The sequence below is a fragment of the Scleropages formosus genome, chromosome 22 (genome assembly GCF_900964775.1).
Source record: "Scleropages formosus chromosome 22, fSclFor1.1, whole genome shotgun sequence".
Lineage (NCBI taxonomy): Eukaryota > Metazoa > Chordata > Actinopteri > Osteoglossiformes > Osteoglossidae > Scleropages > Scleropages formosus.
This window is the reverse complement of record NC_041827.1, coordinates 17,211,209-17,228,533: the sequence shown is the minus strand read 5'-3', so window position 1 is coordinate 17,228,533 and position 17,325 is coordinate 17,211,209. Positions and strand designations below refer to the sequence as shown.

The window sequence follows — 17,325 nt, the reverse complement described above, 5'->3', positions numbered from 1 at the left end:
TTACCCTGAATTGCTGTAGTAAAATCACCCAGCTGTATAAACGGGTAAATAATTGTAGGGAGATTAATGTTGTAAGTCACTCTGGAGAAAAGTGTCGGAAAAATTAAGAAATGTAAATGCACTAACAATAGACAGTGATGTGACCTGTAAATGTAAGCAGTTTAATCTCCCCAAATGCCACGAGTGGTTAATTACCTTGTTTTACTGCAAGCGGCACATGGCCGGGGGAGAAGTCAGTGTGACAGGTGCCTCGAAATATGAAGCGGAACATGATCTTTTTCTCTTAGGGTTATTAATAAGGCTGTGAGCCCATAAGCAGCTGGACAGTTGGACATGCGGGTCCTGCTGCCGACCGATGGCTGAGAGACACAGTCACGTCCAGATGTGTCCTCCTGCCCTGATGTCCACTGGCTGGACTCTCCACGGAGGAGGATACGCTCAAGATGAAGACCGCAATGTACCTGTTCTTCTCCGGGCGTCACGGAGACACGTCGGTGGGAGGCTTTGCGAGGTCAGAAACGTCCAACCGGTCGTTCCTCTGGGCTTGTCTGGGGTTCGAGGGCGTCGCTAAGGAACACGGTGACCCACGCACCTCCACCTCGGAACACCGAGACAACGACTGCGTTTCACACCTCCTGCCTTAGAGCTGGAAGGTAACAGGTTCTTCTCCGTCATCAGCTTAAGCTCTTGCTTCACGCAGAGACGTTGCAGACCTTGTAGAACATTCTAGAATGAAAAGGTCACCGGGGTAAATCACAGAGTATACTCACCTCCTGTGTTCTACATGAGAGCCCAGAGCCACACGTGCCGAGAGCCAGGAAGAGGAAAGCAGTGACGCTCCAAGCCTCACCGGACCTTCTCAGATCAGGGCTGTAGAACAGAGATCTCTGCTGTTGAACGTGTTCGAAATCAGGTCCGTAGACTGGACCGGGTGCAGGAGTCTCGCTTAAGGGGATGTAAGAGATCTATGCTAATTTCATATGGAGCTCTCATTTTTATTGTGGGGGAGGCCTGATATTACAGTGATATGCGCTTTATTAATACATTCATCTTCGCGGCCCAGAGGCGCATCTTCATAACCGATCCGCGGAAGCTCGAGCTCCTTTCATTCGATCATGACCTCTGGTTCAGTGAGAAAAAAAAAAAAAAAAAAAACGAGGACCGCTTTGCGTCCGCACTGTTTTCCTGAACCCGAGACCATCGGTGTCCGCCTGTCCATTTTCACTGCATCTGAGACCGCCTCCCTCCTGCCTCTTGCTCCATAAATACAGGCGTTCACCTGCATGCGGCTCACGCCTGGATATCGCGTGCGAGTCCCTGGGCCAGAGGGCTGAGGAAACACCTCACTGCTGCTCTCAGCGAGACCCTGGACACACCCGCATCGGGGGGGGGGCTCGGGTATGACTCTGGGCATTAGAACCCCGTGCGTCCCTGCAGAGCCTCACAGTGAACTGGCTGAGATTACGCAGCGAGGGAGAAAAAGGCACAATGCGGTGTTGGGAGGGCGGCACAGTGGTGCAGCGGGTACGGTTTGAATGCGGGTCCTACTCTAGCCCAGTCTGTGTGGGCTTTGTCCTACAGTCCAAACACATGTGTTTCAGGTGAACTGGTGACACTAAAGCCCCCTTTGTGTGTGTGGGTTCCCTGTGACGGACTGGTGTCCAGCCGGTGCACCGGTCTCGCACCCTGGACTTCCAGGATGGACTCTGGACCTCCGGGGCCCTGATTTGGACAAGCGGTGACTGACAGTCACCGAGCGAGAAGTTGCTAAGAGCTCAGATTGTAAATTATCTCGCTTTTCTGTAGCTAAAATTAACGTGTGACCAAATTCGACACTCAGCAGCTCTTCTCAAACAGTGGTGAGTCACGCCGATCAAGAGCGGGGGAAAAACGCGGCGCCTCGCAGAGCGACGGCACACGGGTCCCGCCAGAAATAGACGTCCCACGAACACGGGACAATGTCGGAGAGCAGAGGCTCAGAGACACGCAAAGGGGTTCAAACCCGTTCGGCCCGGAAGCTCAGAGTGACGCCGCTGGGAAGCACTTCTCCGAACATCTCAGAATCTGATCCTCAGCACGGTGAGCCGCGGAGCCACCGCACCAGCTGTCGGTCGGCACTGAAAGCAGCTCTCTGATTGGCCAGTGAGCACCCAGGTGCTGGGACACACGCACACACACACACAAAAACAAAAACAATATGAACCACCTTGAAAGGCTGTAAGAGCCAAACGTTGCCCCCCCCATCCGAAACCAGACCCCATAAAACCCCTACATTTACTCGTGTGTCTCTTAAAGAGTCTCGCACTGATTTACCCATTTAAACACTACTTCACAGCAGCTCTAACCACTACATTTCTCACTGCTCCCTGTCTTCTGATACATGAAAATTTCACATTTACTTATTTAGCAGACACTTTTCTCCAAAGCAACTTCCAGCGTACGCTATGTAGTGTTATCAGCCCACACCTCTTATTCACCGCGGTGACTTACACTGCTAGATACGCTACTTATTCACTCAGCGGAACACTCTCTCTGTGTCACTCACACATTGGCAACTTAAAGCCACCAATCCTTGGATTGTAGGAGGAAACCAGAGCACCCAGGGGAAACATGCAAACTCCATCCGGACTGAGCGGGTATCGAACCCATGTCCTCTCGCACCACCCAGGTACCGTGAGACAGCAGCGCTACTCACTAAACCACGGGGCCGCCCAACAGCAGTCTAACTTTACTGCATCAATTCAGAGTAAGTAGCTCGATGAAGGGCACTGCAACAGGAGATGGGATTCAAACCCAGGCTCTTCACAACCGAAGGCAGAAGCTCTAACCACCGCGCCACCTGCCGCACACGCCGTGCTTGCGAGTGATACTTTGTCAGCGTGTTGTCGCACGGAGCGCATTCAGTGCCGGAAAACCAGACTTCCAGTCAAAGAGAACAGAAATCTAAACTTCTCAGATGTGACTCAAGTTCTCGTGTTAAATTTGTCATTTCGAAAGGCGACCGAGTCCTTTCTGTCCCAGTTAGGGGCTATTTATAGGCGGACGTGTTTATTAATAAGCGTTTATCATCGTTTGGCGTGTTCTGAAGGCTGTTATGTAAATGCGAGGCGTCTCTGGAACACGCTGTAGCGGCGCGTGTCCAGCGGCCCTCGTTCGGCGCCGACCAGAGCGCGCCGAGCTCCGACCGCAGAAGAGAGGTCCGCGGCGAGAGGTGAGCGGCCGCCGCGGCGTGGGGTCCCCCCTCTTAGGTCCAAGTACAGAACGCGCGCTTCCAAAATGAGCCATCGGAGGGCGCTACCGATCCCAGAGGAGCCGCGCTTCCTGCGAAAGAGCCGCACCTTGCCGAGGATCCACCCCGAGGCCACCGGCGCCCGTCGCTCCACTGTACTCCGCTTACCGTGAATTACCCCATCGGTTTACCCAGTTGTACAAATGAGCCAAACAATGCAAGCAGCTTTGGATAAGAGCTTCAGCAAAGCAAGAAATAACAATAAATAATACAGCTGGTAATGTAGTGGTTAGAGTGACTGCTTCTAGACCCAAAGGTTGCAGGTTCGATCTCCACCCGTAGTAACCTTCAGCAGGGTTCTTATCCTAAGTTGCTCCAGTAAAAATTAGCCAGCTGTATAAATGGGTAAATAATTGTAGGTAGATTAACACTGTAAGTTGCTTTGGAGAAAAGCATCAGCTAAATGAATAAATTCATAATATTTCTTAACACAATGATAATTAATATTCCTTCTTCATATTTTTAATCATGCAATAAGGCAACGAGTTTTATTATTAACATTAATAACATTAATGGTGTAATCGGCACACGGAACGTGTGTGAGGTTCCCAGCTGGACACGCTGAAGTGTGCGGGAGCGGCAGGAGAGGAGCTGCCAGGGTTCGAGATCGATCCCTATCAGCGTGGAGCTCAAGACGGGCCAGAGGAGTGAGTGTGAGAGAGAGAGAGAGAGAGAGAGAGAGAGAGAGAGAGAGAGAGAGAGTGTGTGTGTGTGTGTGAGAGTCACTCAATGGGCTGTGCTGCTCAATTCTTATACTTTATTTCGGAATCAGCAGCACTATTTCTCAGCAAGCGAAGCGGAAGCCAAAAGGCCAAAGGTCAAAGGTCACGGCGCTTCGGCAGTAAATCGCGAACGGAGCCCATAAAAACAGAGCGGAGAGCGAAACGGAGGCGCTGGCCTTCGGACGGAAGGGGGGAAACGACGTTTTTACCGCGTGTCACCCGTGCACTTCGGTCTCGACCGTCATTCACCGTGATTCCGTTTCAGGGAAGCGCTCGACGGCGCGCCCTATTCCCACAATGCACCGCGGATCCCCCCCCCAGCTCGGATGCGCCCGTGCGGCTGCGGGAGGGGGAAGCGGCTACGCGGCTCGTTGAGCAATCGGATGTAACACGGTCACATGCGCTCGTCGCCTGCGAACGCCGACCGCGGGCAAACAGGAAGCGGGTTCACGCACGCGGCGAGCGGATGCGTCACCTCGGCTGCAGAAAGCAAGGCCCGACCGCCCTCGCCCGCCTTGACGTGCCGAGCGGCAGGACCCGGACCCCGGCGCCTCCGAGGCCGGATTCGCACGAAGGCGCCGACTCTGCTCCGCCCGCGCGAGGTCAGCAGGGGGCGCGGCGGCTAGAGCCGTACCAGACACCCAGAGGACCTGGGTTTGAGTCGCAGGACTCGCTCTAATGGCCTTGATTAAGGTACTAACCCTGACCCTGCTGCGTAAAGGTTTATACGTCACGCTAAGCATGGCACGGGACACAGATAAATGTCCCGAGACAAAAGAACGAAGAGCGCGGCGCAATAAAACGCTTGTCCGTCGCTCCAGGGGGACAGGGGGACCTTTCTGCATTTTTCTTAATCGCCCGCTCGTTTCCTCTCCGGCCAAACGCTGGGTAAGGAGCTTGTTTTTATTCCCCGCTTCCAGGGAAACGAGGCGCCCCGCCCCGGGTACGAGTAGCCTGCCGCACGCGGTTCTGCAAAAATACGTGCGGAGAATCACAAGCGGCACCGGGCCCCCGACGATTTCCGCCCCGGGATCCAAACGCTGAATAATCGATCGGGCGGCGAGAGACACACATTCGGCCGTTCGCCATCACGTGACTTAATTAGGACGACGACGACGACGGCAACACAGAGCTCGGCGAAGCTCCGCTCAACACAGGGCAGGGAAACTAGGACTGTCTTATTGCTATTGTAATTAATATTTATTGTTTTTTGCCATTTAGAGCCTGTTTCATACCAGGCAAAAGCTGAGAGAAAAAGATGTGCAGGACATACCTTCATCCCCAGCGAAACCGTCCATCCATCACCTCAATATACGGCTTAGGGTGATCACATCTATATTAAAAAAAAAAAATAAAATTTAAAAAAAAAAAAACACATTTACAGTTTGAGATAGCCCATAATAAATGTTCATTTCACATATTCTTGCTCAGTGCCTAATTCCAAATGAGGGAAGTGAAGGAAAGACCCCGTGCAGCAATTTGAGGACAGGATGGGAACGGGACTGTTACTCTGACTATGGGTACCATGCGGGTACCATGCGGGTACCACGCCTCACGCGCCGTTTACAGCGGTACGGCCCTCGGCCCCGCGCCGCCAGGCGCTGCCGATTTGGGTCACGGAGCAACGGGGAGGTAGAGAAAGAGCCGGAACGTTGATCCAAGAAGGCGGATATCCTGACCGAGGCCGCAGGCAGCCTTTCGCTTTCACTTTCTTCGCCTTCCTCGCACTCCAAACGAGAGCACAGACCACAGGTTACAGAAAAAATATCCCAATATTTATTTGCAGTATAAACATGACTTGAGTTGCTTTTCATACACTATACAATACATTGGGTCAATTTTTATATCCTTCATAAATCACAAAGAACCACCGCCCTGGAAACAAGCCGAGTCTTATACACATATATAGATTGCATCTTTAGAAAATGTATACATCACATACAAAACAGCCGTCTGACGTACGTGTGTGTGTGTGTGTGTGTGTGTGTGTGTGTGAGAAGCTGTAGCAGGACGCAGATGCATTGTCAGAAAAATCCCTGAACAAATCTTCTGTGAGGTAAGAAATATATGTAATGTCCCGTTCTCTGTTTGTGTGTGTGTGTGTGTGTGTGTGTGTGTGTGTGTGTGTGTGTCCGTCCGTCCGTCCCTCTCGGCTTCAGACGCGGATACAGGTTCCCGCGTCCTGGAAATACGCGGAGTTTTTCTCCGTAGCGCTGAAACGACAAACTTTCCTCCTGAGGAGCAGCTTGAGAGTAAAAACATCTCTTCTCTCATAAATAACTGTAAAAGCTCCATTCCGAATAAGATTTTCATCCTGGGATGCAAGAAAAGTGACTTATGTCAATGTATTTCATACATATTTATATATAATCACTGTATGAGACAAGGCCAGTTAGGGTAAGTGTGGAAAACAAGGTACAAAGTACAATATCCAGTAAGAACAAGAGGTTAAGGTTGCATATTAGCCAAAAATGACTGAAAGGCCACAAGAATAACATTACAGGAGGGACATTAGTTCAAAAAAACGTATAAAGTCCCACAGGAAATATTCATTGGAATCAAAAACGACCAAACGGAACAGAGACAGCCGAGTGGTTAAAGTGCTGTTCCTACTACGAGTCTTAAAATATCCTCCCGATACCTCGGAAGGTGAAAGTCGAGTCATTTTTCAAATCAGGATTTTTTTTTTATTTTTTTTTTTTAAAAATTTCAAAAAATTAAGAAAACTCAAAAAAAAACCTCATTTGCTTGAGTAGCTCTGCTGGATTTTCAGGAATTCTCGTACAAAAACAGATGGAAAATAAAAAAAGACCTGCATTTGCAAATAAAGAAAAAAAAAAACTACAAAGTCTTCATATTGCAGAGAATGAGAACCGTCGCAAAGACGTCTGTGGCTGTTGGTTATTACTAGGCTTTTCCTTTCTACGAAAAAGAACAAAACATACACTTCAAAACATGATTAAGTCATTTACAAACGTGGTATAGAACAGTCAGCATTAGAGATGCTTTAAAAAGTTCGTAAGGCCGGCTGAAAGCAACCTTCCCGACTCTTCCGGTGGCCCCCACCCCCCCCCCGCGCCACTCGAACCCTCGACCCTCCCACCCACCGGACGAGGAGCCGCGACCGCACGTAAAGAAAACCACGTCTCGCCGTTTCGTTCGCAACTGACCCGTAAATTCGCAAGCCGTCGGGCCCCACGTTGTACCTCCAGCTGCTGGGAGAGCATTGCAGGAGGCGTAATGAGCAGTACAAACAGTAATAACAGTAACAACAGCAGTAATAATAACAGTAATAATAGCAGTAATATTCATGCTGCCCACAATAAAACACTTTCTCGGAGGAAGCTTGGCTCCGACGAACAGAAAAGGTCCTTTTTCGTACACCGTTATGGAACAATGAGCTCGTTTAAGCGAGAGCATCCAGCGGAGACTCCGCCCCCCCGATCCCCCCCCGCCGACCGACCCGTCCGGAACTCGACACTCCAGCTGCGGGGACTCGGCACGGCCTAGAACTGGGCGTCCCGCCGAGCCTCAGAGGGGCCCTTCATGGGCGTCGAGTGGCAGCTTCAAGTGCCAACGTGTGAGAGGCGTCGCCACGGAGCCAACGGCGTGAGGTCATCGGAAACGCGGTGAAACAGAGTACAGAAACGCACAATGGCAACAGTTCCTTTCTGTTGGCGCTTTCTTCCCTTAAAATCTGGGATTCTGTTCCGGCGCTTTTTCGGGCAATTTCTTTGTGTGTGTAACACTATATATAATATAAATCATATTATATACGTTTATATGTATTCACACAGCACACACAATATATACATCCGTAACATATGCAACATGCATACGCCCTCAACGGTGTCCTGTCTCTGTCCGTCTGATGCGGTAGAGCGGGTGCGGTCGCAACATGCACGGGGTGCTCCTGTTTCTTCTTCCGCTCTTTGTACGAAGCTCTTCGGTGGAAACATTCCTGTCCATTGGTTCCTTTCTCCAAAGAAAAAAAAAAAAAAAAAACAGTCCAAAGGCTCAATCACTGCGTCGCGGCAAGGCATTCTGGGTCGACTCCTGCAGCTCAAGCTTCTCGACGCTACGCTCCCAGGTGCCGTGCGCTCCGGGCACCCCGCTGGTCTCCCGGCCAGGACAACGCGTGTCAGGAATGAACAGCAGAACGGCCCTCGGCGCCCTCACGTCGACTCGAGCGTGTCCAGCTGGAACACGTTGTGGTTGGTGGGCGTGGTGAAAAAGAGCTGCTCGCCGGGCGACCGGTTGTCGCACGGGCTGTTCAGCCCCAGCGTCCTCTCAAAGTCCAGTAGCTGCCCCATGAAGTTGAAGTTGGGCGAGATGTTGGACTTCTTGCGCTTGACGAAGTCGTAGGCGTCGTTGAGCGACAGGTTCAGCTTCTGCATCAGGTAGGCGACCGTGACGGTGACCGAGCGGCTGATGCCGGCCAGGCAGTGAACGAGGATGCCGCACTTCTGGGAGCGAGCCTCGTCTGGGAGCAGAAAGGACAAGAGTGGCGTTAGAGCTGAGCCAACGCGCCTCGACAACATGGGGTCAGCGCCACGAGCTCAAAGGCAGAGGAGAACCCACCGCCGGAATCAATACCGTGGTAAAACCAGCACAACGCGGGGCAGCCGAGACTTCGCGTACGCCGTGCAGAGATTTGTTTCTGTCTAAAAATCGTGGGACCCTGCTGGTGGTTAGGCCTGCCTGTGCCAGTGCAAGGTCCTGGGTTCAAGTCCCACCTCCTGCTGTGGTGCCCTTGATCAAGGTACTTACACTGAGCTGAAACAGTAAAAATTACCCAGCTGTGGAAGCGCTTTAGTGTACAAGGCTGATGCGAAGGAGGTCAAGTTTCTCTTCAGCCAGGTGTGTGAGCAGAGCCGTACACAAAGCATCATGCATGTGCGCACGCATGCACAGCTCCCTCGTTTTCCAGCTTCTTTAGGGTTTCCTAAATGTGCCGATGCCGAATTAGGGGCATCCATTTGTGAAATATTAATACAGCAGAGATAAGAATCGGAACATGCCAAACAAACGGAACATCAATATGCGCTATAAATTATTCAAAAACCGAATGTGACTTGTTTATTGATTTGAGCCAATTCATGGCAGCGCCAGCACTTTGACTTCAGCTGCATCTCTCAAGATTGAGGTCAGCTGAGGTGGGGGGGGGGGGGGGGGGGTGACGTGACATGTAGCATGTAAATGCTGAACGAACACACACGCACACACACAGAGAGAGAGAGAGAGAGAGAGAGAGAGAGAGAGAGGCAAAGCTGCATCCCCTTTATCCTTGTTAGATGTACCGGACCCAACACCCATGTGCCGCTTTATTGCTCATGCTTATTCCTGAAGACACCGCTCACACCACAGTTCTCACTGCACTGATAATTTTACTCTTTACAAATCATTAAACATCCAGTGTTCTTGACATATTTTGTACCGTGGGGCAGGAAGCGATCTAGTAGACACCCGTCACCTTGCAGACATTCACCCTGAACGACACAAAGATTACCCTGCTGTATAAATGGGACGTTGCACGCTGGCACTGGAGGTACAGTAGCTCCGCTGCCTCTCAGCACCTGGGTTGTTGGGCTGTGGGTCTGAATCCAACTCGGCGGTGTGGAGTTCGTATGTTCTCCTCACGTTTGTGTCCGTGTGCGTATGCGGCTGCCCTGTGATGGACTGGAGCCCCATCCAGGGTGTACCCTACTCTTCCCAGCCTAGTGCTTAGTAATTGAAGGATGGGCTCCGGTCCACCACAACGCTGACTAGGATAGGCAGTTAATAAAAGTGAGAGAGAGAGAGAGAGTACAAATGGGTAAATCGGTGTAAGCAGCTTAGTCTAAAAACCTGACTGTCATTCACTTTGGGGAAATTCATCAGCTACAAGAATTAAAATATATATATATGTGACATTGCACATTATAGAAGACCTACAGCTGAATGTGATTCTGCCGGCATCCAAATGGCAGAATGCATCTTGGATACTGTGTTTTCCACCATAAAAAAAGAAGAAAAAATAATGAATGAAGCCATTCATGGAGAACAGAACCTACATGTCCCTCCACCGTTTTACCGTATTTATGGATGTAACGACAGGGAAGTGGCTTTACGTGAACATGATGGGACACCTGGCGAAACACAGTCACTCAGGGAGACACGGGGAGACACAGGGACACAGAGGACAGCCAGCACAAGTAGGTGGAGGGCGCTGTGGCTCTCGTGCTCACTCTGCTTCGCACGCACTGATCAAGTGGCCATGCAGTTAGATTATTCCAGAACTGGGACACTGACAGTTTCGTGCTACGGCGCAGCAGCACAGTAAATGATACCTGATCGGTCCCTGAAGTCCACCAAGAGCACTGAGCTTCTCCATCTCCGGCTGCCAGGTGGTCCCACTCACAAGGTTACAAAATTAAACCTCCTTGTACCCCTCAGCGCTGCTGAATCCCTCCTACATCCTATAAGGGTCTGAAACCCCTCTCTTTGAGAACCACTTCTCTCATGATGATCTGACAGCTCCATAAACGAGTCCAACACCATGGGTCATCATCCCTATGCTTCCCCTCAGTTCGACACGCAGTCCAAAGGTGTTGGACCCACTGAGCTTCAACAGTCACGTGTCCACAACTACATCAATGCACTTTTGTTTACTTCGCAGTCATGTTGCTTCGGATGAAAAGCGTCGCTAAATGAATAAATGTGAATAATGAGGTACGGCGTATTCCTTCCACACACACTCGCAGTAACCGTCCCCACAGCAGGGTCGCTACTGCCCCACCGACACCCCCCCGGTTGCATCGGTTCGGCCACATGACCAAAAGGACTTACGATGAAGCTTCAAAGATAAGCGAGCCACAGCTCAAAGCTCTGTTTTGGGCAGAACCTTGAGCCACAAATAAGCGCTGAATCTTTGAGCAAAGAGGAACAGCAGCTGCACATCGCAGAGAGCAGATGTTGGCGGAGCCTGGAGAGCACCTCTGCTTACTCCTTCCTCTACCGTTCGAGCTCCAGCACACACCAGCCAGCTTGGAACATCTGGCAACAGCTGCAGGCACCTGTTATACTGTGCACGTCCTCCGTAATAATTATTATTATCGTCATTATTCATCACGTATCTGACACTTTTCTCCAAAGCAATGTTCGCTCTGAGGTTTGTACACTCAGGTACTTGCACTGATTTACCCATTTATATATACGATAACTCCTACTTTATTTGTTTAGGGTAAAGACCATCCAGTACTGAAGACAGCCGATAGTGTAGTGTTAGACCTGCTGCCTTCGGACCAAAAGGTCATGGGTTTGAATCCGACCTCCAGCTGTAGCACCTTTGAGCACAGTACTTACCCTAAATTGCTCCACTGGAACTACCCAGCTGTATAAATGGGTAAATAATTGTAGGTAGATTAACACTGTAAGTCACTTTGGAGAAAAATCTCAGCTGAATGAAGTATGTAGTGGGAATTCGAACCTGGGTCCTTCAGTCAGAATTTGACCTCACAACTATGCTATTCATGCTAATGTCAATCTCAGTGTGAATGGTAGGCGGGGTGACCGCAAAGGGGCCGTGTGGATGCTCGGCGCAGCCTTCGGTCCTCTGAGCCGCTGCGCGGGCGAAGTGATGAATGGCAGCGAGTTCATTCATTCACACAGGAAGCTGAACGCGATTCTGCCGGCAGACGCCCTGCCTCAGAACCCGAGATGTTCTTCCCGAGAAGCGTGGCGCCGCAGGACATGCTTTTGCAGCCACCACTGTTGCCATCACACACTCGCGTTCGTGTGGCGCACGGATACAGGGCTGCTCCACTTCCTCCACATGGCAATGGCGAGACGGCGCCCCCGGTGGCCAATCGTGGTGCTACAGCACCATTCGGGCAACAATAACGGCGAGAAGAGCGTGAGGTATAAGGGGAACGGGGTTTCGGTTCAGAGGCAAACCTCACTGCGAATACGAAGAACTTTCCAGAGAGAGTATTTCCTGAAAAGGCGCAGCGAAGTACCATCCGCAGTCGTGCGGTTAAGAAAAACACACAAGAAAGCATGCGGCCCGGTGCCGACTGCGCAGACACTTTCATCTGCAAACACAAAGAGGCCGACACGAACGAGTCGACGGAGCAAAGGCAGCGTATTTACGCACGTTTCTCGTTTTTATGACTTCACTTGATCGGTAACCTGCAAAATTGCTCGAATTTACGGGCAGCGCGTCGCCACAGAAAGAGAGCACGCTGTACATACTGCAGGCCATAATTAATATTCATTCATTCATCCTGTACAGCTCAATGAACACATTACTTGGCTGAGGCTCAGAGCAGAAGTGCTGCGTCATTATCCAGTTTTTTATGAAGATTCAGCTTGGAACCAAAGGCATTCTGGCAACAAATACCTTATTTAACTTTTATTCGTTTAGCTGAGGCTTTTTTCCCCCCAAAGCGACTTACAACGTATCATTATTTATACAGCTGGGTAATTTTATTGGAGCAATTTTAGGGTAAGTACCTTGCTCAAGGGTATTGCAGCCAGAGGTGGGAATCAAACCCGTGACCTTTGGGTCTAAAGGCAGTAGCTGTAACCACTGCACTACTGGCTGCCCAGTACATCTTTATCTACATTCAAGAAATTATTGCGTTTGGACCGGCCACGCATGGAGGGCTTCGTCATTTGTTCCCGACCCTGAAGCACATCAGCTGCATGCGCCGATTGTTCACCATGAGCGCATCACACCTTCTGCTTGAACCGCATCATCATGCACTGGAGCGTTGGACCTCGAGTCGACAACTTCCAAAAACTCGCAGCAAAACAAGGCTGAGCAGCTGAGATCCCTAGACGACATACATTTACATTTATTTATTTAGCAGACACTTTTCTCCAAAGCAACTTCCAATGAACTCTGTGTAGTGTTATGAGTCCACACACCTTATTCACCAAGGTGAATTACACTGCTAGATACACTACTTACACTGGGTCACTCATCCATACATCAGCTGAACACACACACACACTCTCTCTCTCTCTCTCTGCTACTCACACTATGGGTGAACCTGAACAGCATGTCTTTGGAGTGTGGGAGGAAACCAGAGCACCCGGAGGAAACCCATACAGACAAAGGGAGAACAGGCAAACTCCACATAGACTGAGCAGAACCCATGTCCTCTCACACCACCCAGGTGCTGTGAAAGAGCAGCACTACTCGCTGTGCCACCGTGCCGCCACAACAGATCAGGGAGTTTGAGCAAATGGAAACCCGGACAACCTGGAGCACAACCCTCTGTTTAACGTGGAACTTACACCCTGACCCTCCTAGTGCAGCCTGGAAACTCCCGTCTAGGTCGGCACTGGAGAGGAACCATGCAAACGTCCCCGGGCCCACAGTCCTACACCAGACTCCTCTGTGTGTGTGTGTGTGTGTGTGTGTGTGTGAGAGAAACAGAAAGTGAGAGCGAGAGCGAGACACTACTCACCAATGAAAGAAATGGCCTCCGGGAAGAACTGTGACAGGTTCTGGCTCCAGTGGTCCGAAATGGGGATCTGCTTGTACTTGAAGTCGCCTTCGTGCTCAAACATGTTGGGCAGGTTGGGCGTCACATTCAGGATGTATTTGATGTTGTACTTGCCCAGCACGTCGAGGTTGGCCGAGTCCTTGGCGCAGCCCAGGTACAGGTAGGGCAGGATCTGGACGGGGAAGGCAGGCTGGTTGCTGGGAAGCGGACTGCCCTCGGACTCCGTGGCGCTGCCGGGCTCCCGGTCCGACTCGCCGTCGGAGCAGTCCGAGTTGATGCGCAGACCACCCAGCCCGAGCACGGAGGCCGGAGGAGAGCTGCTGGGGCACGAGGTGTCCAGGTTGGTCTCGCAGTGCTCCGGATAGTCCGTCTGGAATTTGTTGAACCCACCTGGAACAGGTGTAAAACCACGTTTTCCTCCTTTCGCCATGATGTCAAGCTTTACTGAACGCAGTGCACACAGTTCATTTTTCATTTTAATTCACTATTGTTGAGTCCTACACCGGTAAAACACCTACAAGAATTACACAACTGGGAATATAAGTCACACTGATTAAAGCAGCACATCTAAAAGGTTTTTTTTTTATTATTTTTTTTAAATTTTATGTATGTAATATTATTGGTGAGTCATTTTTCTTTTTTCAAACTTGTATTAGCATTCATGCAAACAGGTCAATCTTTCTTACAGCCACACTTTAAATTAAAAAAAAAAAAAAAAAAACTAGCTGTGTGGAATCAGCATTTCACCCACTAACAGGACAGCTGACCTGCTGAGGAGCCCAAGGTCCAACATCGAAACCAAACGGCAAGGGTGCGAGAGGACTTTGCCGAAATACAATTGTTTTGTGTGCAGAGCCAGCAACAATGTCAGACTGACATGTTAGTCATAGAACTATATTCACATTTTTATTGTACTACTTATTCCAACCTGACTTACAGTATTAATTTCACACTAATTTACCTCTTTCAGGGTCACCTGTACTCCACCACTTCAGGGTAAGTACCTTGTTCCAGGGTACTATTGCAGATGTGGGATTTGTAACCTTCCGACTGCGATCGTGTGTTAACAAGCAGGAGCCAAAAATATCAATTTACTTTACAGAAATAATGTCGCACGACAACACGGCTGTCGGGCCGCAGCTGGGAGGAGGCGCGCGCTTCATGACATGTGCACTTTTGTGAATGACCGTCACCGAGGAGCGCGCCATGCCAGCGGGGGGGGTGTCACGTGCTCCGGCAGCCCCGCTGTACAGTAATGACCGCACAACAAGCAGCCGTCTGTTCCCCGTGCGCGCGCACTGCGCGGAGGCGTCTCGCAGGTGAGTTTCGAGCCGCCCGTCTCTCCATTCATGAAAAATGATACACGGTGCTGATTAACCCCCCGCCCCCCCCCCCGCAGTCGGAAAGAGAGAACATGGCGGAGCCATTTTGGGACATATTAAGGAGATGATCAGGCGCGCGCCGCGTGCCCCCCCACGGAGTCGAGACTCAGAGCGCGTCCCGCGAGATATAGACATGATCGGGGCACGAGCCGAGAGAGAGCGGTCACCGGAGACGCGGCTTCGATCCCCCGTCTCGGACACGTTCTTACTGCTTGGATTTTCGTCGCCGCATCGCCGAGCGCTCGAGCGCGACCGATCGCGAGCGCGCAGGGGGTCAAATTTAACACTCCGCACCCAAAACACCGACCCCGACACTGGTGTCCGGTTTCCCAGACGAGTAAATCAGCACGGTAAAGCCACTGACACCAGTAGAACAACTAACAGAGAGTAGAAACGAGTCATCTGATGCTGGTGCTTAAACTTAAAGCCTGATGATGGGTACTGGATCGATCCAGCTCGACTGACCGACCACCTCTGTCCTGCTGCTTAAACAAGTCAAAGGCGCAGTTGATCCCACGGTGACGGCGGCTCCCATTCATTCAGCATCCGCTCACCACCTCCAGCACGAGCGTCCGTCCCGCCGCTGTCAGTCCACAGTAGTCTAGTCTAGAGCATCTCGGAAATAATACAAGAAGAATGTCGCGGAGGGAAGCACCGTGCGTGTTCTGGACCCGTAACTCCCGCGAAGCTGGCACACATTCACCGGTAACTAGTAGTACGGATGTACGCGGCGGGCGCCACTACTCGACGCACTGACTGAGTGATGCAGCAGCATCATCCTGTCAGGAGAAAAGTTGCGCCGAAGTCAGCAGGCAGGATCACATGGAGGCAAGAGCGGGTAGGTGGACACACGAAGGGCCGGGCGGTTCATCGCGAGGTGTCGCCGCGTCGTACCTTGCAGGTAAAACGCCTTGCAGCCGTCGTCGCGCAGCTTGAGCAGCAGCAGCGCGAGCACGGAGCCGCACGCGCCGCCCTCGGGCCACTCGGCCGTGGCCTCGTCGTACAGCAGCACGGTGTCCGTGCGGCAGCGGCGCGCGAACCTCTCCTTGTCCTCGTGGTTCGCGATCACGGAGCGGATGGGCAGGTTGCCCTTCTTCAGGCGCCGCAGCATGAGTCCGGGGATGGCCACGTTCATGGCCGTCTCGATGTGCGACGACTCGTAGAGCTCGTGCGCGCGGCAGTCGAGCAGCAGGAGCGCGCGCGCGCCGGACGCGAGCTCCTCCTGCAGCCACTCGGCGGTCTTGCTCGGCATCATCGTGCTCGCGTCCCGAGAGGCGCTCCAGAGGTTGTTTTTCATGAGGAAAGAACGCGCAGAGGCAGTGCGCGCACTCGCCAGTCCGGAGGAGCCCCCGCGGTCTCACCTAGAGCAGCGCATGAGCCGCGCGCGCGCGCGCCCCTCTGCTGCGATCGAGCGGGTCGCCTTGCTGCCGGAGGAGGAGGAGGAGGAAGAGGAAGACCGGGCTCGTGCTGAGAACAAGGTTTAAAAAAAGAAAAAAAAACAACCATGAAGGACGTCTCGTTTCATCCCCTGGAAGTCTGAAGCGGCGAGGAGACCTGTGCGCCACACAGTTTGATGTTCTCTGTGCGCGCGCGCGCGCGCGTGTGTGTGTGTATGTGTCTGTTTGCGCGCGCGCACGGGGCGGCTGCTGCTACTGCAGCTCCTCCTGTCTGTCGCTTCCTGCAGCCACACTGTGGAGCTCCAGTTAAAGAGCCTGTTTTTCGCAGGCTGCCGCGTGACGGCCGGGGGAGGGGCCGAGGAGAGCAGAGGGGCGGTTCTTAGCGCGCGATTTTAAAGGCGCAGCCCGGCGCGTCTTGAACTGACGGTGCGCGTTTTGCGCTGAATCCCGATGGAGCGCGTACGGTATCGACACATAAATCTCAGGATATGCCGTTCATTTCCCTTATGACTTTTCTCTAGAACGATTTATAACATTAAGCTACACAAACGCATTTACTATACAGCAGGGGTAATATTTACTCCATCAGTTCGGCGTAAGTATCTTGATCCCTACACCGGGAAGTGGGATTCGAACCAAGGTCGCAAGTAGCGCCTCTAAACCCTGTACTTCAAACTAATTACTTTACTATATAGAAAGTTTTAATTGAAAAAAGTTCTAAATTGTTATTATATATTATTATTGTTATGGTAAGGAGAAGGATTTATTTAGCAAAGTTAGTTTTAAATGGTTCTAGTATAAACGGAGAAATTGTACTGAAAGTAGAATCAAAAATAAAAATAAAAAACCATGAATGTCCCTTTGTATTTTTATCCAAAGTGAAGTACTCACAATGAACCATCAGATCAGTCGATTCAATAAAATGTAGAGAATGTTATCACTGATGGTCCAATGTATGGGCAGTGCAAGTCACTTTGGAGAAAATTATTATTAGACAAATGCAATTTTATCAAACATTAATGGCTGCTGAAAATGAGATGT

The 17,325-nt window shown here is 51.2% G+C and overlaps 1 protein-coding gene and 1 long non-coding RNA gene across 2 annotated transcripts; both read right to left on the bottom strand.

The window, feature by feature from the left end:
- Window positions 1-467: 467 nt before the first annotated feature.
- Window positions 468-4,298, bottom strand: LOC108929835 (uncharacterized). Its single transcript, XR_001965792.1, has 3 exons — window positions 4,221-4,298; window positions 771-870; window positions 468-598 (listed from the first exon to the last, which is right to left on the bottom strand). It is a non-coding gene; the product is annotated as an uncharacterized LOC108929835 (long non-coding RNA).
- A 1,525-nt stretch (window positions 4,299-5,823) lies between these two features.
- On the bottom strand, window positions 5,824-17,037 carry LOC108929778 (dual specificity protein phosphatase 7-like). The gene is made up of 3 exons (XM_018744547.2): window positions 15,782-17,037; window positions 13,467-13,895; window positions 5,824-8,494 (listed from the first exon to the last, which is right to left on the bottom strand). Exons 1-3 carry the CDS (start codon window positions 16,182-16,184, stop codon window positions 8,187-8,189), a joined length of 1,140 nt encoding a protein of 379 aa, XP_018600063.2. The 5' UTR covers window positions 16,185-17,037; the 3' UTR covers window positions 5,824-8,186.
- Between the last annotated feature and the right edge of the window lie 288 nt (window positions 17,038-17,325).

Excerpts from the sequence above, each read along its gene's own strand:
- LOC108929778 (XM_018744547.2), bottom strand. The coding sequence starts at position 16,184 with ATGAAAAACAACCTCTGGAGCGCCTCTCGGGACGCGAGCACGATGATG. Across the intron at positions 13,896-15,781 it reads CAAGGCGTTTTACCTGCAAG|GTGGGTTCAACAAATTCCAG; the intron begins GTACGACGCGGC and ends CACCTGTTCCAG. Across the intron at positions 8,495-13,466 it reads GGAGGCCATTTCTTTCATTG|ACGAGGCTCGCTCCCAGAAG; the intron begins GTGAGTAGTGTC and ends TTCTGCTCCCAG.